We start from the raw sequence: 18,799 nt of genomic DNA, 5'->3' as shown, positions 1-18,799 counted from the left end.
CCAGTCTGAACAAGGCTACTCCATATGGTAACTTTTTATTTGCCACTCAAGAACTGTTCACACCAACACATGGCATTACTACCTCCCTACACTTTTCTAGACGTCACCTGATTCATTATCCACACCAACATGCTACAGTCACTTGTCAATGTGAACACTCTGTTACTCTCTGCTATTAAATTTGCTTAATTCTAAATCTAAGGTTGGGAACTATGGGTGAAATTTGCAAAAAAGCAGAAAAGTCACAACATTGCATTAGTTTATAATTCCTATTTACTGTTCTTAAGGATCTGCACATTATTTAAGGATTAGAATTCCTAAGGGGCACATTGAATATGTGCTGGTATTTTCTCCATTCTTTTTGCTCTACAACTGTGCGCCTCCGGGGAATCTGAGCCTCATTTATTATTACATATCAATCAGACTAGTTCATATCCCTCTACATCTAGTGCACCGTGTCTCCCTCTATATCTAGTGCACCATGCCTACTGCATGCTGCAGATGCATGCAGGGCACGCTATGCCCGGCGGAGCTGGATGTAGGGCTGATGAGACCACTACTCCCCGAGTAGTAGAACTGCTGCTGGGCTGAGCCCCCTCTGCATTCACTCCGCTCCCTCAGCCCCTGCTGGTAATTTGCTGTCGGGATCGTGGGCAGGGTTAGGGGGAGGGGTCTGGCTACGATTGATGGTTCCCCTGTGAGTTTGACACGAGTGTTCTTCCCTCCTCCCCTCCGCTTTTCTCTCTCTCTCAATCTTTAGGAATGTATTAATAACATTTCCTCTGTAAGGTTCTCAGTGGGAGCAGGGGGGAGACTAGATGGGTGCACAGCCCTGCCAAAAAAAAATCAGTGTCTGAAAGATCTGCAGCTTTTACTGCTCCGAGGTCTACGGGGGCTGGGATTGTATAGGGTGGAAGACTGTGCAGCTCTCCCTGCTGGGGAGAATCTACAGCGATCGGGATCTACAACTATCCGGGACTTGTAAGATCGAGTAGAGCTTCAGCCCTGTCTGTCTTCTGGAGATGACATGTAGACCCTGGATTTGTTCATCTTGGGTAGGTGTTGAGCTCTAGGAATAATATTCTTTTATTACACACAGAGGTACTTTCTGTACAGGATTCTGATAAAGTTCATCTGAATCCTTTTACTATAACCATTCGCTGTGACTTGTTGTACAAACTGTGGTCCAGTACTGCTAGAGTTTAGATAGACAGCACTAGTTCATTAGGGTGTTTGATGGTCTGGTTGTAGTGACCTCTGTCTCTCAAAGAGAATATTTGGGATGCTAACAATAAAATACTCTATAAAAGAAGAGTAGTATTGATAACTTATAATAACAGGCAGTAATGTCCTTCCTGGCTGGGCTTCTTAATGTGTGCAAAAACTATGTTTTTTTTTTAAAATTAGTTTCTACAAATAATAATAATTTTAAAAAAATATTTAAAAACTGAACTGAGCATCTTGAGGTTTCTCTCAAGCCCCCATTTGAAAAAGATCAAACCTTCGAGAACAGCCTTAGGTAACTGGTAGCTTTCTAGCTGCTGATGAACTACAAATTCCAGCATACCCTGCCAATAAGAACCTGAATTTATCTAACTCTGAGTATAGCTACATTTAGGCTAAAGCCTTCCAGCACTGACGGGGTTATTGTCGGTGTCACTTGGGTCCTGGGATTGCTTAGTGCAGCTTGTCCCAAGTGACTGAGCCCTGTGATACACAGAGGAGCAGTGAGCGGGATCAGGATAACTAGATGAAACAACTGGCATCCAGGCAAGTGTGGAAAGAGGATAGAGAGCAAATGAGGTAGACTGATGAGAGGGAATTCTGCGTGAGTAGAGAATTTACGTTTTCTAAGTACCGGTAATACAAATGAGGGGTACAGCAAACAATTATTCATGGAATGATACTGTTACAGGTTAGATATTGTAAATCACAGAGGAATCCAGCAACCACAAAGAAAGTCAGAGCCAAAGTCCAAGTGCTTTTATACAGGTCATGAAAATCTGAGGTGACTTCAAAACTTGTAATATATTTACTGTAGTGCATTGTATTTATAATATTGTTGTTGTAATAAACACTGAACAAGTGATTCACCGATTATAAGCAAAGATATCAGAATGCAGTTTATATTGATAATATTTACTTGACTTTATACATATATTAGCATTCACTTACATTTGTACTTATTATATATGTATTAACCCTATATAGTACATGCAAGCAGAGCACATTAGGGTAACACCAGCAGTTCTAATACAGAAACATATTTCTGTAGTTCTTGTATCAGTTATTGGTTATTATTACTCAACTACCCTCAGGGTGGGAACATTTCCCACATTCTCATCTCATACACATAACAATGTTTCAGTGCTGACAGATGAACATGCAGCCTTGAATGTAACCAGCTATGGTGGGAGTTGTAGTTCATCTATAGCATTTAAGTGATTGATGGGCTACACTCTCATGAATAGTGGTTCTGCTCACAAAATGTATTAATGCAATGGATCAACTTGAATTGTAGGGCTTGTCAAAAAGAACATTTGAGATTCAAGTTTCAGAGCAGCATTGATGACTAATGTATGTTTTCTAGGACAGGGTACTGACAATCAAGCTAACTGTTGCCCCCTCCCTCACTTTGCCTGGGGCCCCTCTTATTTAGAAGATAATGATGAAAGTTATAGTTCGGCACCAGCTGGCTTGACATCAGTTGTGTATGCTGTCTTCTAATTGAGGGTGATTGAATCTAAAGCTTCAATCCAACGTTTCAATACATTTTGTAGTATTAAATAATGAGTCCACTGTTTCCAGTACAACAATTATAACATAACCAAACCTCTGTTTTTACTATTAATTTCCTCATTCTAGATCTAGATAAAGAATAATCCCTTTTTTAAATGTTTATGTCACCCAGTTGTACCTTTGATTATTTGTCATACGGATGAACCCTTTCTCACAAAGCCAGTCTTTCAAAAGTCTGGGTTCTAAAGCATTCTTTCTGGGATCCTTGTATGGGCATTGTGTCCGTACGCAGTATCCCAAGATAACTGTTCATTTGTGTCGCTAAATTAAATTTAATGATTGAACAGGCAGTTCAGTTATTTTCTTTCAAATAGAGAGTTGGATGTGTTAATATGCACACCTCTAAGAATGACAGACGCACACATCAGTAAGTGTACTCTTCCCATCATATGGATTATTCCGATTTCACAACTTGTACTTACTCTTAGAAAATAAAAAAAAAACCTATAACTTTGCACGAGAAAAAGCAACTTTTAATCATCCACTAAATATGGTTTTATTTGCTGTTCTACCTATAATTATGTTTTCCTCTTATCTCAGGCATTCCTATGGTGAAACAATTATTGACTACGGATTCTGGAAATAAAGCTGTGCGGGATTCTGTTATATTTGGGGACTGCTCAATACGTGATATTACCTTGGATATTACCTTGTTTGTTTTACTATTTAACTGTTGATGAAGTTTACCTTGTTGGCAGGGCATCATGGCATCAAGTTTGACATGCACCGGAGTGATCTGGGCACTGCTGTCCTTCCTGTGTGCGGCAGCTTCTTGTGTGGGGTTCTTCATGCCTTATTGGCTTCTGGGCTCTCAGTTGGATAAACCGGTGTCATTTGGCACTTTCCGGAGGTGTTCTTACCCTGTACGAGATGAAAGCCGTCAGACCACAGTGATGGTGGAACAGTGTGGCCGCTATGCCTCGTTCCAGGCCATTCCAAGCCCTGAGTGGCGGATCTGCACTGTAGTTACTGGACTTGGATGTGGTCTTCTCCTTCTGGTGGCCTTGACCGCTATCATGGGATGTTGCGTTTCCGAGCTTATCTCCAGGACTGTTGGAAGAGTTGCTGGTGGGATACAGTTTCTTGGAGGTAAGTCTTATGGCCTTTTTCTTACTTATGTCTTTTATAAAGAGTGGCTAATAATCCAGATTTGCAGTTGTACTAAATTGTCTTTTTTTTTCATCATCCGGTTGCTTCACCTGTTTCATGTAGTGGAAGGAAGTTTGTAAACCATCAAAGTAGTAGTTATCAAAGTGTCTCACACATGTCTACATGATGAATATATGTAGATCTGTCCGAAAATATATAACAATTTCCAGACTCTGGGTATATTTATCACATGCACTTTGGCCAGTGAAAACGGGGGCTCTATATCAAAGGGTCACCACCAGCGATAATCCTGAGAGCGATTATATTCACCAGAGATAAGCCTATTTAACTACCAAAACGTGTTCTCTTATTGACAAATGTTTGCAAGCACTTTAAGGTCAATTGCATTGTTCTATAATAACTGTAACACGGCTAATGTTTGTACAGGAAATGTACTTGTGTTTTTGTTTTATTATTGTGACCCCAGAAATATTTTTTCTATGAATTTCAGTACCAGTTTTCTCGCCTTTTTAACTTTTCAAAATGCAGTTCTAGTGGGGGAAAGGCATCCTATAGTGACTTCACAACTCGAAGCCTCATTGTCCATTTCACCTTTGTAAGTATTATTATTTATATAGCTCCCATGATATTCTTCAGCGTTGTTACAGAGAATATTTGTCATTCACATAAGTCCCTGCCTCATTGGAGCTTACAGTCTAACTTCCCTTCCACACACTATGGTCCATTTTGTCAGAAGCTTATAAACCGACCTCTATGTTTTTGGATTGTTGGAGGAAACTGGAGAACCCAGATGAAACCCATGTTGTACACGGCATAGGCAAACCGAGGGGGGGGGGGGGCTCCTAGTGCCTGGAAACCCCTTCCCAGCCTGGGGTACTATATGATTGAGGTGGCTGGACCCTTCCCTGGGACCAGCCTTTTTGCAGATTGTGTGCAGATCATTTCTGTCTGCACTGTTCACAGCCATCTCTCCCCAACAAGTATTGAAAGCAGCAAGAACAGGTAGGAGGGAGCAGGACAGTCTGTCAACTGTTCTGACACACTCAATCAGGACTTTGTCCTGACTGTAGGGACTGTTGGGAGGTATGTCCCGCTTCACATGGCTCTGCTCGAAAAGGGAGAGCTGTGTGCCCCTAACAGTAGCGCATGCAGCATTGCCCACTGGCGGTGTGGCATGGAAACCCGTCTCTACAAATCCTGCGTTTGCCCCTGCACGGGGAGAACATATACACTTCACACAGTGTGGGCCCACTGAGAACCACTACCACGTACAGTCCAGACTAGACTAAACTACTGTACTAAAGAGTATCTGTCTCTCCGCTGTAACATCACCATCAGCTGCCTGCAGCATGGTTCCATCAACTAATGTTTGAATCGTGAGAGCTAACACCAGCAGAAAAAGTAACACTTAATGGAGATTGAAGTGGAAGGACAGTCCTAAAGCTGCATTGGAGTGTCTGTTTAACAACTAAACACTCACTCCCTAGAAGCCAGGCATTGCTGGATATTCTAGACGGAAGCTAATAGTTACTCTGTCGTATTAGCAAATATGTATGATTGGGTCTAATATATTTAATAAAAGCCATGTGTTTGAAAGTTGTTGTTTTTTTTTTAAATAATCACAGCAGGAAGTACAAGACAGAGAAAGAAGGAATAGAGAAAAAAAACATCTCTGGCCAAAAAAAACAGCCGTTGTTTCCAACTGTGAATAATATTACAGTAATTATTTTTTTAAAAAGATAAAAATAATAATAATATATCTAATATATATGTTTATTTAGCTTTTTTTCCCAACTGGAACTAAAAAGCACAAGTCTTGGCTTTGAGTTTCTCTGTGTATACGTGACCTGCTAACCTGGTCAGGCATGCGCATGTCTCAGGACACTGGCATTAAGCTTCCAACTCCTGACCGACAATATTTTGTTTGAAAAACTCATATCACTATAATTTACTATCACTGCGATAAGTGCAGCAGCACAGTGGCCGAGTGGTTAGCACTTCTGCTTCCCAGTGCTGGGGTCATGAGTTCAATTCCCGACCATGGCCCTATCTGTGAGGAGTTTGTATGTTCTCCCCGTGTTTGCGTGGGTTTCCTCCTGGTGCTCCGGTTTCCTCCCATACTCCAAAAACATACTAGTAGGTTAATTGGCTGCTATCAAAATTGACCCTAGGGTGTCTCTCTCTCTCATTTTGTGTGTGTGTGTTAGGGAATTTAGACTGTAAGCTCCAATGGGGCAGGGACTGATGTGAATGAGTTCTCTGTACAGCGCTGCGGAATCAGTGGTGCTATATAAATAAATGGTGAGGATAAGTGACAATAGAAATCCATCCCTATCGCCACTTTTTTAGTAAATAGGCCCCATTGTGTATATTACAATAAGACTTTTACCCAGTCTGTAGTATTGATGCTAGTTTTTCAAAACTCCACAACAATATATACTTTTGGTAAAATATAGTTATAACCATCATTCTGCTAATACTTTTGTATGCCTAATTCTACTGCTAAAGATTGTATGTCATTACCATTAAATAACCTTTGAACACTCAGTAAGAAAAGTTCTTCTGTTCTGCATTGATTTTAAACTAAGTGCTTTCTTAATACATTGTACTTTTTCCTTTAACTTGTGGAATCAGTAAAGTGCTATGCAAATAATTGGCAATGGTAAAGTGTATTTATATCCTCTCAGCACATTACTATGTGCAAATCTGTCTAAATGTTGCGGGTTATTAAGAAAGGAAGTAACCTCTGCTACAGAGAGTCATTACCCCTTTGTATGTAAAATAGAAGCACATCTTGCTTAATTGTTGTAATAAACAGAAGGTCTATTTAATTCCCTGAATCGGCTGAAAAATGATAAATATTTTAATGTAATCTTTTGGGCGATGTAGTTAATGAGTCCTGCATTTATTTTACTGTCTTTTTACGAACAATAAGGACTGGCTCTTAAAAACATTAGTAAAAATAAAAAGGAGGATAGTGAAAGTCTACCTGTCATGTAGTTTTCACAGTGTTAACAGTAATAGTGAAGCCTGAGTTAAAGTATAATTACAATGCACAATTATTAACACATATACTATTCTTGAGAAAATTAGCTGCAAGACTTTGCCTCATTCCCTCTCTCTGGCATGTCATGGTATAATGCTGCAGTAATTACCGGAGTTATCTTTTGGTTTTGCCCACCCATTGGGTTAAAGGTACCATCACACTAATCTCATATGACTAGTAAAAAGTAACTGTGGTACAGTTGGCATTAGGGTATAATAATGGCAGCGATTGGAAGGAAAAGGTGACCACTATAGTCAATGTGCTGATAGTCTCCACATCTCGCCTATGGCTAGGTACACACTGAAGAATTTTCCGATCGACGTGTTATCGCTGAACGATTGTACCTACGACTGAAAGTCCGATCAGTCTGGGGATTCATGTGTACACACTGACAGGATTTACCTTCAGATCTGTGCTCTTCATCTGGTCCTTCATCTGGTCCTCTAGTCTTCTGAGAATGACAGCACAATATTTATTAATTCATTATTGTCACATTGTCACACTGATTAAAACCGCCTTGTTATAGCTATCCACATGTCCTAACAAATTTTGTTAGCCTCTGTGACTCTGAAATGAAACTTTCTGTCTCAGAACGAACAAATGAATTATTCCTTCTACAGCACTCTCAACATTTATTCACCGGGACATTCATCGCTAGCATTGGCTGAAAAGAACCCAACTCTGTAAACTCTATGGAGATCGTGAGCATTGTGCATACACACTACATGCACTCATGGTCAGAAAATATTAAACAGTACGACCAACCAAATGAAACAATGATTGGCACTTTGGGATAACTATAGATCATCGAGTCACTATACACACTGACACGATATCTGACCAAACGGTCGGCTGTCGGCTGATTGGAGTTTTTTCGTGCAATCATCGGACCACTGTGTACCTAGCCTTAGTTAGTATACCAATCTAGCCTGGTAAGAGAGAACGGGAGTACCAATGTATGGGCCGGGAGCTTTCTACAGCTTGACTTTATATGCCAATAGCCTTATGAATTGAGCTGGTCAGAACTTCCTCTCTTCCCCACACCTTGCTTTATATTAGGCTTCCATCTCTACTTACTGATCTGGAGAACTGTTATAGATGCCCTGGTGGCTGGGCAGTGCTCTGTCTCTCTACTGCCAGCCTCTGCTAAGCTACATTGGTTCCATGACCAGTAAAAACCGCTGGGAATGGTATTGTAGAACAGTCACACAATTTTTTCAGGTCTCATCAAATTGTTGAAAGACAGTTATATAGCTACACTACGTTATAGCTGTACTGCCACCTACAAAATATTTTACTGACGTGCCCCCAAGCCAGAGCCCCGGGGCTGCTACATACAGAATCGGCAATCTAATAAAGTCCACCATCTTTAAATGGCAGCAGAGGGGGATGTAAGTGGGTGAGATCAATCACAAGCTGCAATTTTGACCAAACCTTTCGTCAGGGGCTGGGAAAGAAGCAGAGGAAAGACAGGGGGCACAATAGTAAAATACAATTCCTAGGTGGTAGTGCAGCTTTAAGCATTTGCAAATAAAAGAAAAAGTTGTCCGGCACTCAGAAATTAACAATATATAAAAATCACTATGTGTCGGCATATACATAAAGGATAATTTTGAGCACAATATAGCTGTATTTGGGTTAAGCTCACCCATACTTACCAACTCTCCCTGGAGACGCCCGAATTCCAGGTCGGTCTCCCGGGAGAGCAGGCAAGTCTCCTGCATCCCTCAATTCCCTGGCCAAAATGACGTCATTCGCTGTGAATCGCGTCATTTTGTCCCCGCCCCCAGCGTCAAAACATAATTTTTGGCGAGGAGGGCGGGGCCAAAATAATGCGATTCACCGCGCCCTGCCCCTCCCGCCCTCTAGTCACGCGCCTCTCCCGGACTGCACTGCCTGAAAGTAGGCAAGTATGAGCTCACCTGCCAGCGTCAAGGCATCTCCTGTAGGTGAGTCCCTAAGCTAGTGATACAAACTTATATTCAGGGTGTCTCATTTAGAACCTTCCCCTGAACCTCCATCGTAAATGAACATTGATGATGCAGTTGACGCTTTGTCAGCAGGAATCTACACTCCATGTTTTTATTTATAACCAGATGAGGTTTAAACAATTCTCTTTTTGCAGAGTGATTTCAATATTTTTCTTAGAGTTATGGCAACAGAATAAAGTAATATAACATTAAAAGTAAATAAGATTTGCTTCAAGTTCCATTATCACAAAGTCCCAAGAAGGCTCTATGAACCGTCAAAGTTCCTTTAAACCAGTGTTATATTTATTTCTACTTATTCTAAATGTTCATCTGTGCTCATTAATTCATATTACAACTCTTCTAATCTGGTGTAAATAATAATCTTATATTGGTACAGTACTGATATCATTATTGTAGACTGGTAGTGAGGTCATCACTTGCACCATGTATATTATAAAGGAATAAGAAACCTCTCACTACAGATAACAAGGTCACAACTACTCAGTGACTTGTATTTACAATTTAGTGTTCAGTATTTCCTACATAAATCAAATCACAATAATTTGAGTATGTACTTGTTGGTTTTAAGATGTTCTGTTTTTCTTGCTCCACCAATGGCCATTTGAGCACTGACATATGAGTTACATATTTGTGGATGCACCTATATTAGTATATAGGAACATGCACGAGTATGTGCAGGAATCGGTGGTGTGACCCATTTACACTACAAGGCATAGAGAAAGTGGGTCAGATTAGTACAATATGTACGTACATATTATTATTTGTGTTCTGTTTCCTGAGCTGACAAACTGCACAGTTACTAATACATCACAGTATTATCAGTTCACGTTCTCTATTTTTCATAGGGAAGTACAATAATTAAATATTATTTTGGCATCTTGTTTTATATAATTAACTGGCTTCTCATATAGCCTGACAAAAATAAATCATTCTTATACTCTGTGCGGAGAGAAATGTAGCAAGTATTTTGTCTATAAAGTGGATCCATTATGGGAATTGGGTTTAATATCACTTTTTTTTTTTGCTTTAAATGCATTTTGCATAAAGTTTCAAGATTGTGCTTGTACATTTGTTACTCATTACTCCATTCTTATTGTGGGACTCTATATTGTGACGTCCTCAAATACAAGATACACTGCCGCTTTAGCTCTCCAAATGAGTAAGTGATTTGTAAATTGTTGTGAGATTTCAAGCAAAATCCCCATACATCAGTGCTTGCCCTACCATTTATGTGCAATACATGTATGCAGATTTTTTAAATCAAATTAGACGATCATAGAATATTATTTGGCCTGTCTTACCTTACTGAAATATGGCAAATCCAATTAGCGCATTTTGACGGTAATCAGCTGACCTGACAATAGAAAGCTTAACTCATCAGGGAAACATTATTGGACAGAGTTGTACTGAACAGCAGATTGCATTAGATCAAGATTTTTTTTTTTAACAGTTTTATTTCCGCATAGAAAGAACACTGGACTGTGACGTTCTAGGGCAGCACTGCTTACAAGATTAGTTTTATGAGTATTTAATTTTTTAAGATTGTTACTGACATCAGTCATGTATTTAAGACCATGGAAGAGGGATGGGGGGGGGGGGGGATCAGCTTAGAAAGAAAACTGACCATCTAAAAAAGAAAGAACTACTACACTTGTAGGAAACCGTTTTGTTGTCCAATTTGTTTGTTTTATTTATGTATGGCACATATAATTTTAGGTTGCGCTATCTATACAGAATTTTCCTGCCAAGTTGAGCTTCCAATCTTGTTTTTGGTGTTGACACAGGACGACAAAGAGACTTATCCAAGGTCACTATGAGCTCACAATGATACTTGAACAAGGGTCTACAGCTGCTTGTCCCCAATCCACCCATTATGTGATGAATAGGGCACTGCAGGGCTAAATTTTACCCACGCGTCAACTTTTATTGAAATTATTAGATGGTTTTTTTAGATGTGTTTTATCTAGCATACATTCTCCAAAATTGGGTACATTGGACAAGCCGAAAACAAATTGGGAGCAACTTGAAAAACTTGCATTAAAACCAAGCATTAGAATATAATAACATCACATAGTATTGATTATTAACATTGTTTATAAAGCAACAACATATTACTCAGCTCCGTGCATTAAGGGGATCATGATACAAAAAAATTATATACAATCACATGAAACATAGATTAAGGTGACCCTGCCCCATGAACTTACAATGTAAGAGGTATGGAGTACAAAATACAGAAGGTAGAGGGATGACCGTTGTAGCCATTGTTGGATTTACATGTCCATGGATTGCCTCAACTGGTGACAACAGGCACTGCATCAGCTCCCGGCTCCATACAGCTGTCAATTACTGGCATCTGCGCCAGTTTCAGGCGCCAGGTAGTTAATAATTATAGAGACAGTGCTAGCACTGGCTCATTTCATGCTTAACAAATTTTTAGTCCCCCCACATTGGAAGATCCCAGAGGTGAGGTGAATTGGCACTGTGGAGTGGGACGGGGTGTCAGGAATTGTCATTTTGGCCACTCTCCCATTGGCGAATTGACAAGTTTGTGTCATTTAGTCGAGGAGGGTGGTGCTAAAATGATGCAATTCGCGGCAAATCGTGTTATCGAGTCCCAATCACTGAAGTGAGCAGGATGCGGGAGAAATTCCTGGTCATCCGGGAGACCTACCCGAAATTCGGGGAATTTATGGGAGGGCGGGCAAGAATAGCATATTTAAGCATGTACCACTCCTGTGTGTCCATGCTTAATCCAGTCTGAAGGGGAAGGGGGCTAGGCCAACATGTAGCAAGAACATCTAAACATTAATAATAGAGATGCTCGTGCTCAGTTTTCTGAAAACCCAGCTCACCCGAACTTAGGGGATCCAAGTAGGCTCAGAACTTTCGCACATTCTCCAATCTGAATCGAGGCAAAACGTCATTGTTGCGTTGTCGGATCTCGCGGGTTTTTTATACCATAAGTACCTCCCTCCCCAGAAGATCCAGCGCCATTGCTCACACAAAAACATGGGTAGCAGTGTTCTTGTCATTCTCCAGTGACATTGCTCAGTGCAATTGCTCACACAGAAACAGGAGGGGTAGCAGTGTTCTTGTCACTCTCCAGTGCTCAGTGCCATTGCTCACACAGAAACACGAGGGGTAGCAGTGTTCTTGTCACTTGACAAAAATTTACTGGAAATGACTGGAAATTAATGTTATTGAGGGTAATAATAATGTAGGAACATAAAAAGAGCCAAATTATGTGATTTTAGAAAAAAAAAAGGTATTTTAGAAAAAAATAGGGATCCAAAACCAAGACAAGCAAGGGCGGTTTTGCCAAAACCAAACCACGAAGTTAATCCAGATCCAAAAACAAACCAAAACACGGGGGGGGGGGGGGGGGTCAGTGAACATCTCTAATTAATAACAGCGGAGAGTAGTACTGATATAGGGCTCCTGTCAAACAAGATCTGGAAAGACTTGTTTATTTCTGTAATTCTGTTTTAAATTTTAACCACAGTATTAACAGTAAGCCGGAGCACCAATATGTACTTTTCTACAGAGTCAGGCAGATTTTGCATTCCAAGCCCAAATAACTGCAAATTCTCCCAAACTTCACTCTGTAATTGAGAACAAATGGGCAGGATGTTGGTAGCGGTTCAGACTTTATAATTGGCAGATCAAGATAATGGATGATCTTTAGATTACAGAATGTTGATGCATGTTACTTGTGCGAACACACTACAGACTGCTAACAAGACAATGATGAATGGCTGCAGTTTATGTTGAATGCAACAAAAATTGCCTGGAAAGCATTAATTATTCATGAGTGTTGTCTGAGAAACATTCTTTTGTGCAACACTGGAGTCGCAGGACTGCAGTTGTGAAATGTTTTTATGTCCTCCCAGTAATTAAACACTTCAGCTTCAAATAGTTGCATGGAAAAAAATAACATGAATGTTGCGTTCTAGTAAATTGCTGTAAATTCTAAGGATATTATAAGTCACCAAGGAGCTCCATAATCGTATAAAGACACAAGGCCGCAGTGCTTTGTAATACTGTAATAATTCACAGTAGGGGGTGTGTTGTGTTATAACATCACGTATAGAGATATCCTTTACAGTAGTGTATATGTACATTAGCATTACTTGTGTATTAGAAGTGTCTTTTCAATGCGTTCCATATTTTGTGCTTAATTGTAGTGTATGTTTAATTTTATAAAACCAAGTGTCTCCCCACCATAATGGTGGATCAGGAATGGTGGGTTTTCTGGGGCCAGACTTACTTACTCTGCTTGTTTTGCCAGTTATTTGCTCAAAGATATATGGGTTGTCAGAATGGTCTTAAGAAGCAGTATATTTATATATTGCCCAACATATGCGTATTGCAGATTGGGACAGGCAGTATGGGGGTGACACAAGACTGGATCATGGTTGGGTGTGCCAAGCGTTTCAGAAGTGCTAGGACGTCCCAATCTCAAGTCCTTATTCTGAAAACAATGTTGAATTGCTGTGCACCCCTGTAGCAACATTGTGAGCAGCACCATACCTCCCAACTTCAAGGGATTCAGCACTGGACCTGAAATAGGGACTATCCTGCTTAAATTGGGGCATGTATGTTGTGGTACGACCAGTCCAATGATCCTAAATTCACTGACTGGTATGGAGAGTAAGTCGGTAAAGTTACTCCCCACTATGACAGGTTGATTAAGCATTACCAGTACTCCCTCAAGTCTGGGCTCCATAGTGACCACACCAGTTCCACTTGTCCTAAATATATGTCAGGGAGTGCTGCTATTTGTAGTGGTAATATTTAACTTTTTATCAAAGCTGCAGTGAAACGTCAGGTTAACAATGAACAATGCATTTTACCTTCTTGGTTCTTCAATCAAATTTTAAGCCAGTGGCAGGTTAAGGTGGCAATGATAAGCTGTTGTGAGGAGGTGTGAGAGGAACATCAGGAGCAATTTGCTTTCTTGTAGCAGAAGACTGATGCACAGGTAAAGGTTATAGCGCACTCTGTTATATGAATGTTTGCATCTCGTATTCTTTTAATTCATTCAAAAATATTTAGATTTTATTTCAATGAAATAACTGTTGTATAAATAACACTTTACCATCTATTATTTAATTGGATCCAGGTTATTGCAAATAGCAAATAAGTAGGTGAAAACAGATACAGATACAGACAATTTTGTATAAAACAAATAGGCCATACAGGACAATGCAATATACCATGTGATACCATTGTGAGTTATAGAATGGCTACGTTTTACAAATGAATAAAGAGTGGCATAATGGTCCCTAATGTCATCTATATTTTAATCATGTACAGAACACACCAAACTAAACATACCAAGTACAAAGCGCAAGTCCCTTTGAACTTTAGATAAGTGTTGCCAGCATTGTTCCATTAACTTCTTAATAAGGAGTGATTGTGTATAGCCTACTGCTTCTGTGCATGCTGAATGCTTAGCCTTCAGCCATCCATGTAAATTCCTGAAGTCAGATAGTTCTGCCTGACATGTCACTGCATTGGAAATACTTGGAACACATCATAAGTGAGATGCTCAGAATGTTTATACATTAGCTAACCTGAGTTAACATTTTACATGAGCTAATATAATATCAGAACAAAGTCAGGTGCACTGGTGAGAGAGTTTGTGCCTTTATCTCCTCCGATGTGCTTACAACTATCAGTGGTTTGCGTGAAATCATTTTGAGAGATCAGGGTACAACGATGACATCTGGAACACAGGTAATTGCAACCCACAAACAAAAAATCACTGTTATTCGAATTAGAAAAATGACTGGTATAATCTGATTGGCTGCTATGGGTTACAGCACCATTTTGCGAAGTAAGTTGCACCAGTTTTTCTTTTAAATAAATGTCCTATTGGACAGACATATGCCCATTACTATAGATTTCACTTAAAATTGAAATTGTGAAGGTGAATACATTTCTGTATCGGGTGGGTGACTAATCCATTACTGTGAATGGATTAGCTTTACAGATGGAGAGACAAAACACAAGGTCCAAATGAGATCTGTTGGATCTGGATTTAAAAGAAATCTCTGTTTGACAATTCATACAGCGATAAATTTAATCAAAGCAAAACATTAGCTAATGTTACCTGTCTGAGATTTCAGGGCTTCCTATATTTGTGTAACAGATTCTGGATACTATATTACTAATCTTGATTAGCGCTGGCTTACCTGAGGTGCGGAGTCTAACGATCTCCCCGGTGTTCACCAAGAACCGCCGCAAGGCGGGGTGGGCTTCGCTGCCAGGAGTCGCAGGTCGCGGTCCCCAGGTTCGCCTCAAGATGTAGTACAGCGGAGTGAAGCGGTGGTAGCGGAGTCAACGAGCCGGTTCGGTACACAGGAATGGAGTCAGGCAGAATCAGAAGGCAACTCGGAGTCAACAAGCCAGGTTCGGTATACGGGTCACAAGAATAGGAGAATGGTCAGCAAGCCGGGTCGGTACACAGGGAATAGAGAGCCAGGGAAGTCAAACAGGCAGAGATCAGCACACAGGAGACACAGGAACAGGAGGACACTGCAATCCACGAAGAGCAGGAGCCAGGAACAGGTAAGTGTTGCTCTGACACTCAGCGAGTGTCAGAGTGAGGTTTTTATACAGACGGGGATTCAAAATCCCCGCCTCTAGGTTGTGGTCATGTGACCGCCTCCGGGTGCGGTCACATGGTCCGAATGCGGAAGTGCGGCTGGACGGAGCGGCGGGGATAAGGTAAGTCCGTAACAGTACCCCCTGCCATAAAGGTGGACTCCGAACACCTAATAGGGTTTCAAAGGAAATTTTTTATGGAAGGATCTAAGTAGACGGGGAGCATGTAGATCAATGGCTCTTACCCATGAGCGCTCCTCAGGACCGTAACCCTTCCAATCCACCAAGAACTGTATGGCACCTTGAACTTTACGAGAATCTAGGATAGTTTTAATCTCGTATTCAACTTGATCCCGATCCACAGCAGGAGGAGGAGTTCTGGATGAGGTGGAGAATCTGTTGGTTACCATCGGTTTTAACAAGGAGACATGGAAGACATTGGGTATACGTAAAGAGGGAGGCAGACTCAATCTAAAGGCTACGGAATTAATAATCTCAGATATAGCAAATGGGCCAATAAACTTGGGAGCAAATTTTTTACTGGGAACCTTTAAACGAATGTTCTGGGTGGATAGCCATACCCTGTCACCAACTGCAAAACTTGGAGTCATTCTTCTCCTCTTATCGTAGAATTTTTTGGAACGAGTAGTTGCTTGTTTTAAGTTTGTCTTGGTTTGTTCCCAAATATCAGAGAAGTTACGAACCAGAGAGTCCACTGCTGGAACTTCAGAAGATGAGACTTGAGAGAAGGTGGGTAGTCTAGGATGGCAGCCATACAGAACAAAAAAGGGGGAGTTAGAGATGGCCTCATGAAAATGGTTGTTATGGGCGAACTCGGCCCAAGGGAGAAGGTCCACCCAGTTGTCTTGGTTACTAGAGATAAATATTCTTAGAAACTTCTCTAATTCTTGGTTGGTTCTCTCAGTAGCCCCATTGGACTGGGGATGATATGCGGAAGAGAAGTCAAGCTTAATCCCGGATTTATTGCAAAAAGACCGCCAAAATTTTGATATGAATTGTGATCCCCTATCGGAGACAATATGTTGAGGACAGCCATGGAGGCGAAATATTTCTTTAATAAAAATATCGGCTAAGGAGGAGGAAGAAGGAAGGCCTTTGAGAGCAATAAAGTGAGCTGTTTTAGAGAAGCGATCCGTGACCACAAGCACTACAGTACAGGATTTGGAAGGGGGAAGGTCCGTGATAAAATCCATGGAGATCTGTGACCAAGGGTAATCAGGAATGGGTAATGGGAGCAAGCATCCATAAGGCTTCTTCCTAGAGGTCTTGTGTTGAGCACATTTGGAACAAGCAGCAACAAATTTCTTCACATCCTCCAGCAAGGAAGGCCACCAGTAGCTTCGGGACAATAAGTCCCAGGTCTTGCGAATGCCGGCATGCCCAGAGAAGAGTGAGTGATGAGCCCAGTGAAGGAGCCGGGTGCGTAGATGTGGCAAGATGAATGTTTTGCCTGGAGGGCAGCCCTTTTTTAGGTGTGTAGCTGCCAATACTTGACATGGATTTACAATGAATTTCTTATCCTCCGAGGATTCCATGTCAGCTGGATCAAAAGAGCGAGATAAGGCGTCTGCCTTCGTGTTCTTAGATCCTGAGTGAAAAGTGATGTTGAAATCAAAGCGTGAGAAGAATAAGGACCACCTTGCTTGTCGAGGATTTAGACATCGGGCAGTGCGTAAGTACAGCAAATTCTTATGGTCGGTATATATGGTGATAGGGAATTGTGCTCCTTCTAGTAAATGTCTCCATTCGGAGAGAGCCAATTTGATGGCCAGGAGCTCTTTGTCGCCAATCCCATAATTCTTCTCAGCAGGTAAAAAGCGACGGGAAAAGAATCCGCAGGGATGAAGTTTTCCAGAAGGACCTCGCTGTGATAGTACGGCTCCTGTGCCAACAGAAGAGGCATCTACCTCCAGGACAAAGGGACGAGAACAATCTGGCTGTTGAAGAATGGGTGCGGATGAAAAGAGAGACTTTAATAATATAAAGGCTTGGATAGCCTCAGAGGACCAAATACCAGCGTCAGCAGATTTGCGGGTCAATGCTGTGATGGGAGCCACGAGAGAGGAGTACCCCTTGATAAACTGACGATAATAGTTGGAGAATCCTAGGAAGCGTTGAGTGGCTTTAAGGCCTGAAGGTTGGGGCCAGTCAAGTATGGCTTTCAATTTTGTGGGATCCATCTGTAGACCGGTGCCCGAAATAATATATCCCAGGAAGGGAATTTGTCTCTGCTCGAAGGTGCATTTCTCCAATTTGCAAAATAACTGATTTTTTCGGATACGAGAGAGGACCTCCAATACATGAGTACGATGAGATGCTAGATCTTGAGAAAAGATGAGAATGTCGTCCAAGTAGATGACTACAGATTGGTACAAGAGGTCTTGAAACAGCTCATTCATAAAGCTCTGAAATATGGCTGGGGCATTGCATAGCCCGAAAGGCATGACTAGATATTCAAAGTGGCCGTCTCGGGTGTTAAACGCCGTCTTCCATTCATCCCCCTCCTTAATGCGTATAAGGTTATACGCTCCTCTGAGGTCAAGTTTAGAAAAGATGGTGGCACCCTTGATCCGGTCAAATAGTTCAGAAATCAGTGGCAGTGGATACCGATTTTTAACGGTAATGGCATTCAGGCCTCTGTAATCAATGCAAGGGCGGAGGCCCCCATCTTTCTTTTTTACGAAGAAGAAGCCAGCCCCAGCTGGGGAGGCAGACTTGCGGATGAAGCCCCTGCTTAGATTTTCTTGGATGTATTCCTCCATAGCCTTAGATTCCGGGAGGGAAAGGGGGTAAACACGGCCCCTGGGAATGGGTTTACCAGGTATCAGATCAATGCCACAGTCCCAGATTCTGTGAGGAGGAAGTCTAGTGGCCTCTTGTTGACAGAAAACATCAGAGAAGGTTTGGTATGGCTCAGGCAGGAGAGTCACAGGAAATTCTTGGGTACGTCTGGGACTATTCGGGGGAACCACTCTCTGTAGGCAGCGAGAGAAGCAGGACTGTCCCCAGGACAATATGTGACCAGATTTCCAGTCCAAGGTGGGAGAGTGGGCACGAAACCAAGGAAGTCCTAGGATGACTGGGTTGGTAGATCTCTGTATTACTAGAAAAGAAATCTTCTCCCGATGAAGTGCTCCTATCTGAAGTAGAAGAGGAATAGTGCGTACCAAGATGGACCCCTCAGGGATTCTTCCCCCATCAATGGCCATCAGAGAGATGG

General features: G+C 41.4%; 1 protein-coding gene across 1 annotated transcript in view; it reads left to right on the top strand.

Annotated features, from left to right (window-relative positions):
* The first annotated feature begins 716 nt into the window (after nucleotides 1-716).
* The window catches only part of LHFPL6 (LHFPL tetraspan subfamily member 6), a 153,024-nt gene continuing 134,941 nt past the window's right edge, over nucleotides 717-18,799 (top strand). Inside the window, exons 1-2 of the mRNA XM_075199038.1 lie at nucleotides 717-1,055; nucleotides 3,340-3,888. Of these exons, the coding sequence (XP_075055139.1) occupies nucleotides 3,504-3,888 (385 nt within the window). The 5' untranslated portion in view covers nucleotides 717-1,055; nucleotides 3,340-3,503. The remainder of the gene's footprint in view (nucleotides 1,056-3,339; nucleotides 3,889-18,799) is intronic.

Source organism: Mixophyes fleayi, chromosome 2 (genome assembly GCF_038048845.1).
Source record: "Mixophyes fleayi isolate aMixFle1 chromosome 2, aMixFle1.hap1, whole genome shotgun sequence".
Classification (NCBI taxonomy): Eukaryota; Metazoa; Chordata; class Amphibia; order Anura; family Limnodynastidae; genus Mixophyes; species Mixophyes fleayi.
The sequence above is the reverse complement of the archived record's forward strand: the minus strand, read 5'-3'. Positions and strand labels throughout refer to the sequence as shown.